Here is a 7500-nt window from a genome sequence, read left to right on the forward strand (position 1 = left end):
GGATTTGTTACTGTGTTACTACACAAAACTCCTCGAATCCATCATCATATTTAATATTCGCTGCCGGCTGTCCTGCCACTATGGCGGATACACAGAGCTTAAGACTATCATCATCATCTATCTTGAGTTCTGGAGCGACTCTCACCTTTGACTCCTCGTACGTGTAAAAGCCCTTCTGAATTTTGTTTTCGTCCACGTCACAGAACGCTTTCACCTGCACACACACACACACACACACACACGCAAACACACACACACATTAACTAATAATCATTGCAGCACAGTGCTTTGGTGTTCAGTTGTAATTATTTTTAATTAATTATGTATGTCCTGATATTACAGTCGTTCAAGAATAATTGCCATAAATATATATATATATATATATATCACACACATCTGTTAATAATGCTTTACGTTAATTTATCCGAGTCTATGCTGTGGTAAATAATGTTGATCTGCTTCTGCACAGCTCAGTGTGTGCTAGTCAGTGTGAGACATCAGTGTGAGACATCAGTGTGAGACGTCAGTGTGTCCGACCTTCTGCTGGTTCTCAGGGCTCAGGCTGCGGAAGAGTCTCCGGCCCTGTTTCCCAGCGCTCCACACAGTGAAGGAGTCCCAGCGGCTGAGCACTCGCTCCTGCAGGAACCGCACGCGCAGATCCCAGATGGTGTGTCTGAGAGACGGGACAGAGGCATGAGGGAGATCTCACACACACACACACACACACACACACACACACACACACACACACACACACACACACACACACACACACACACACACACACACGACTGAAGGACGATGACGGAGGAGAAACTGTGCTGTAAAGAGTACTAAACATCCCTCAACTGGGAGCATCATGAAACCCTTAATACATAAACCAACACTGAACACACACACACACACACTTGACGGTTTGACGCCCAGCTGTTGGACAGACGGCGTGAAAATGTGTGGAATTCCAGACACACTGAGCGGGAAGATGATTCAAGATCATTCCACAGTGACAGATAACACACACACACTCACACACTCTCTCTCTCTCTCTCTCTCTCTCTCTCTCTCTCTCTCTCTCTCTCTCACACACACACACACACACACACACACACACACACTAACTCACTCACTCACTCACTCACTCACTCACTCACACACACACACACACACACACACACACACACACACACACACACACACATTCACTCACTCTAACTCACACTCACTCTCTCTCTCACACACACACACACACACATACACAAGCACGCACGCACAGTAAAGACTCACTCCAGCACAGAGTGTGTGGCTGCGTGTGGATGATATCGATACACCAGCAAACACTCCTCCACTCGCAGCAACACCCCCCCGCAGCGAAGACTCTGGTAGAAGAAGAGCAGATCCTCAGGAACGCCCTAAGAGAGAGAGAGAGAGAGAGAGAGAGAGAGAGAGAGAGAGAGAGAGAGAGAGAGAGAGAGCGTGAGTGAGTGATTGAACTCTTATCATTATAAAGCCCTTAAGAACCATGAGATGAACCCTGAGAAGAGCCCGCTCATCCAGCTGGTCCTGAGGCTCCACACACAGACTAACACCACTAACACTAATCAGCCTCAGGACACTGACACCCTCATCCACACAATCCGGCCCAACCACATCATAAAAGCTCAGCGAGAGCATTACCTGACCTACTGGACTCAAACAACACAAAAACAGAGTAAACTAGAATGTTATTTGGCCCTAAACAGAGACTACACAACCGCAGAATACCTGAGTGCAGTGAAGGACACACACTCAGAAGAAGAATGACGAGGTACAGACTGAGCAACCACAGCCTGACTGTGGAGACGGGCAGATACAGGCAGAGCTGTGTGTGTGTGTGTGTGTGTGTGAGATACAGGCAGAGCTGGCTGCCCCGAGAGAGACGCCTCTGCCCGTACTGTGCCCAGGGAGAGGTGGAGACAGAGCAACACTTTCTCACCAGCTGTCCCAACCAAGCGTGCCGCACAAGCGCTGAAAAGTGAAGCCAAAACGTCTCGATCGCCCCCCGGTGACTGGTCCTAGTATAGGTCATAAGCCCCTCCTCCCCGTGTTATTCAACGGGACGCGAGACCAACTAAACAATTAAATTACACTTCAAATATATTTTTTCCAAAAGTGGTTTCTTTCATTTGCTGTCGTTTTTATCACGCTGATGTAAGTTCAAGTGTCTGTTTCAAAAATAAGTTGTTTTTTAGTTAGTTACGTGATGCGGTGGTGTAACGTCATGATTGACAGCTGTGATTGACAGGTTCTCCGAGCGAAGTAGTCACTGAAGCACCAACGCACATTTTTTTCGGGATCTTCGGAGGACTGAGGATATTGTATTTACTTTATTTTAACAAGCCTCTTGTCGTACTGCAATCAATTTTTAAAAAAGTGTGCAGAATCCACTCTCCCTGAGGCGAGTGAGGGCGGAGCGTTGATTTCGCGGCTTTACTTCCTGCTCACGACTGCGCAGGTCTGGTCCCGAAATCGCTACTGCGCAGACTCAAGTTCCAATATGTCAGCGCCATATCAGGACTCTGTCGGCTTCAGTTCTCATCAATGGAAGAGAGCGAAGGGGCGTCGTCCATCTTTTTTTACAGTCTATGGTCCCAACTATGAGGACATTAGAGGGACTTTCTACACACAATTTGAAAAACGTTGCCCTAACTTCCTAAAATTGAACAACAAAACACAATTCCAACACCTATTAGGTGAAAAAAGAGATTGTATCATACTAGCGGCGAGATACATCGATGCCTGCCACAAAAAGAGAGAGTTGACGACCAATCAGTGATGCGCTCACACACACACACACACACGCTTGTACACAAAACAAACACACAAACACTTACACACTGAATTCTAAGTTGTTCACAGAATTTTGAAATGTTCATAAACTGTTTTACTATTTTTATTTATTATTTTTATTTAATTGAATTATTATTATTTTTTGTACTAAATGTTCAAAATCATTTTATATGTTGTTTTCATGCTTTGGCAATACAAATGTATTTTTGTCATGCCAATAAAGCTTTATTGAATTGAATTGAATTGAATTGACAGAGAGTGAGTTCACCTTTCCTCCCTCATTGAACGCACCGACGCTCTGGAACCAGCGGCGGGAGCAGAACCAGGTCGGCATGACAACCGTCGGCCCGTGAGACGTGAACACCTTCGTTAGAAACAAACACATTATTCAGAAAGAGCACATTAACACTGGTCATCTCACTGTGACCAATCAGAGCATCTCTGATGTTTAATATACAGTTATGTGGAGTGTTTTTAGACCAATGGGATTTAAGTGTGGGTGGAGCTACAGCACACTGTCTATAAACCACAAATGTTGACCCAGAGACGCCATTTAAAACATATAAACTCAGCACAACATGATAAAACTACATTTTTTTTTGATGAAAATCGATCGATTGGGCTCTATTAATCTCTCCACATGAATGTGTGTTAAACATTAAAGATGTCTCTCTCACACACACACACACACACACACACACACACACACACACACTGCTCTAATAAGTTTACTTTGGCTGCTTGAGTTCGGTCTGAGAGTTAAAGATCACACACACACACACACACACACACACACACACACACACACACACACACACACACACACACTCTCTGTCTTTCTGTTTGTAAACGACGCAGTGAGGAAAGAGGAGTATTTCAATGATGACAGTGATGACATCTGTGATATTTCACAGAGCAAAGACACTGATGCTGAGATGTGTGTTAGTGAAGCAGAAAATCACATCACAAGGTATAACATATTCTTACTAATATACTAAAACCTGTTGATCTCACTAATCCAGCCTCAAAGGTCACGTGTGTGTGTGTGTGTGAGAGAGAGAGAGTGTCTGTGTGTGTGTGTGCGAGTGTGTGTGAGTCTGTCCGTGTTCAGAGACTGACACTGGGCTGGCCGAGTGTTTCGTAACGGCTCAGAGATGTTGCCCACTGGATGTGTGTGTGTGTGTGTGTGTGTGTGTGTGAGTGAGTGTGTGTGCGTTTCACTGGATAGCCTCGGCTGGAATGCGCAAACACACCCAAGAGAAACACGACTCCCTTCTCAATGAACAAGAACATGCGGAGGAGAAAATCAGAGCAGAAATCCATCAGGAAAGACGGCACATTCAAGGAGTGTTTACATGGTCAAAACGGTGTGTACCGGTTGCTAGGGTGTTGCTATGCAGAGCCTAAGGTGTTCTGGGTGTTTGTTACTGCGTTGTTAGGTAGTTACTATGGTTTTGAGAATGGTTGCTGCTAGGCAGTTGGTAGAATGCTGTGAGGGGTCCCTAGGGTGTTGCTAGGGTGTTGCTAGGGTGTTACTAGGCAGTTGCTAAGGGCTTACTAGAATTTGAAGTTGCCTTAGAAAAACACCAGTCATAACTCTCTCTCTCTGTGTGTGTGTTTGGATGATTTGGGCGACTAGAGCGTTCCACGCATCCCTCTGACCTCACGACCCTCGGGATCCGTTTCCCGCCAGCACGTGTGGATGCTCTTCGCTCACCGTTTCCGTGGAAACATCAGTCTTCAGGTACACATCCTGTTTCTGTGGCGACCTACTGACCGTGTGGCACGCGACCCCTCAAAACACAACACACCTCGTCTTTCCGGACACACACACACATACACCTACACATATCCTGCCCACACACACACAAACACACACGCTGAGAGAGATCAAATGGACTCATAAAAGAGAGACTCACACACACACACACGATTCAAATCCAGATCATCCCTCTTTACTTCCTTAATAAAGTGACCTATATTCTAAAGGATTAATCTTTCATTAATGTTTTCATAATTATCTCCACCAATGACATTTCATTTTTGTGATTTCCATTGGTTACTGTTAATATCCAGCTCCTGCTACTTTAACCAACTAGCATGTGTGTGCTACTTTAGCTAGGCTCTGTTCTGGTATATGCAGAGATCAGTCCTGAACAGGTGAGGTCTTGCACTGCTGAGTATCTGGACATACAGCACACTATGATCACAAGTTCAGTAATGGAGTACCACAAGGCTCAGTACTAGGACCGCTGCTTGTTTTTCAATGACAAATGCAGAACAGGAAACGTGTGTGTGTGTGAGTGTGTGTGTGTGTGTGCGTCACCTGTGTGAGGAGCTGCTCTGGACTCAGAGAGTTGATCCACCTGGTGTATCGCTCAGTGGAGCCTTCAGGAACTCGACACACTTTACAACCAACAATCTGACAAAACACACAAGAGACGTTTTTTTGATCATCTGGCTATATGTAACATATAATACAAGATATAAATGTTTCATTCGCATACAAGTGTGTTTAAGGTGAACAGGAACCATCATTCACCAGATACAGCAATGACAGAGCTGATCACAAGACAAACTCAAGTTACACCCTTAAGGCTGATACTTCTGCGCTGGGTTTCATTTATACTTCCGCATCATTGTCCGCGTTGACGCGAAATTACACATGCAGAGGGAGCATATGAAACCCGAGCGAGCGGTTCGTGCAGACCAATCACAGCGCTTGCGTCCGCGTAGAATTGACGCGTTGTTACATTTTTGGAGAGGTGCACGTCAGGGTACACACGCTACACACAGCCTACGACGTAGCTACGGCGTGAGTTCGACGCAGAAGTATAAATCGGGCTTAAGACCACACACACACCCACACACGCTTTCACTTGTCCGTCACATTTCCTCTCTGACGTGACCAGACACACACACACACACACACACACACTCTCTCTCTCTCTCTCTCTCTCTCTCTCTCTCTCTCTCTCTCTCTCTCTCTCTCTCTCTCTCTCTCTCTCTCTCACTCTCTCTCTCTCTCTCTCTCTCTCTCTCTCTCTCACACACACACACACACACACACACACACACCTTCACCCAAACACAACAGACGCTTTCACTCGTCCGTCTCATTTCCTCTCTGACGTAAACAGACACACACACACACTCTCAGCTCGGTGTTTCTCTGTTAGTTTAGCGCCGCAGGTCTTCAGTCTGTCGCCGTTACGCCCGCTGTGACCCGAGGTCAAAGGTCAAAGCAACAAACCGAACCCTCGCAAAACACTGGCTGTAAAAATAACTGCTGCTGCTTTTGAAAAACAACATCAAACTATGTTTTTCTTGACATGGATTAAGAATGTGGAACATATTTCTGATAAATGTGAAATATTATTATAATGTGTAACAGCTGCCTTCTGTGTGAATATACAGTAAAGTGTAATGTATTCCTGTGGTCAAAGCTGAATTCAGCATCATTACTCCAGTCTTCAGAGTCACATGATCCTTCAGAAATCACTCTGATATGATGATTTGATGATCAAGAAACATTTATGATTATTATCAGTGTTGAAAACAGTTTCATATTATTTGTCAGGATTCTTTGATGAATATAAACTTGTAAAGAACAGCATTTATCTGAAGCTCACCGCGGTGGGATTGAGTGCAGCAGCTTCACACTGTAGCCGAACCCTCTGAGGCCTCATGACATCATCCTGAAACACACGACATCATCACGAAACACACACACGACATCATCACGAAACACACTCGACATCATCACCAAACACACACGACATCACAACTGTTCTTTTAGTCAAAACATCACGAATGAGAATCAAACTCTACTTCAGTTTAACAGCCTACAGATGTTTCTGGCATATTCAGTGAATATATTCATCAAGTGTGTGTGCCAGTGATCAGATGCTTGTTCCCAATCTCCTGGAGGAGAGAGAATTCCTGGCGTTCCTGTGAGCCTCAAGCAGGGCTGACTCTGATTCAGGGAAAAGTCCCTCTAAATCCCCCACCCGCGGACAGCAGACGCAACACTGCATCTGACACAACTAATGCAGTCACACCAGGAAGAGTGTGAGGGCGTTTCAGCATCAGTCACACACACACACACACACACACACACACACACACACACACACACACACACAGTCAGAAGTAGAAATGATCTGCACTCTATTCATTTGTTATTAAAGGAGTAGAATATTCTGTCTTGATTTATTCGCCCAACACTCTTAAAAATAAAGATTCTGTTTTGGAACTGATGATGAACCTCTGAATTCCACGGAACTTTTTTCATTCCACAAAAATCTTTCCATTCCACTAAAGGTTCTTTATAGTCAAAAAACGGCTCTTTAGATCATTACAATGTTCTTCATTTGTTATGCAAATCTTCTTCTGGGAACCAAAATGGTTATTCTATGGCATCACTGTAAAACAAAAAAACAAAATCTTTAGTTGAAGGAACCCCGACTATTAAGACACACAGGCCTAAATATGCTACAATTGCTCTCTCCTACAAAATACATAGTTAGAAATACATAAAATATTTCCGTTATTTAAAAAATCCTCACGGTGTTTTACAGAATTACGAAGGCAGCCTTTATTTTTGCATGCGCAATGCATTCTGGGTCGATGACGTGTAAAGGTTGTGTCGGTTGTGTTCAGAACAGAGAGAGG

At 44.5% G+C, this 7500-nt stretch overlaps 1 protein-coding gene across 2 annotated transcripts in view; it reads right to left on the reverse strand.

Annotated features, from left to right (window-relative positions):
• Positions 1-7500, reverse strand: part of b3gntl1 (UDP-GlcNAc:betaGal beta-1,3-N-acetylglucosaminyltransferase-like 1) — an 18810-nt gene that overhangs the window by 6156 nt on the left and 5154 nt on the right. For both annotated transcript variants that reach the window (XM_079847140.1, XM_079847141.1), the window contains exons 5-10: positions 6459-6524; positions 5153-5248; positions 3095-3190; positions 1285-1409; positions 538-673; positions 146-214 (exon numbers count right to left, since the gene is read on the reverse strand). In XM_079847140.1, the coding sequence (XP_079703266.1) occupies positions 146-214; positions 538-673; positions 1285-1409; positions 3095-3190; positions 5153-5248; positions 6459-6524 (588 nt within the window). The remainder of the gene's footprint in view (positions 1-145; positions 215-537; positions 674-1284; positions 1410-3094; positions 3191-5152; positions 5249-6458; positions 6525-7500) is intronic.

Source organism: Squalius cephalus (genome assembly GCF_949319135.1).
Source record: "Squalius cephalus genome assembly, chromosome: 2".
NCBI lineage: Eukaryota > Metazoa > Chordata > Actinopteri > Cypriniformes > Leuciscidae > Squalius > Squalius cephalus.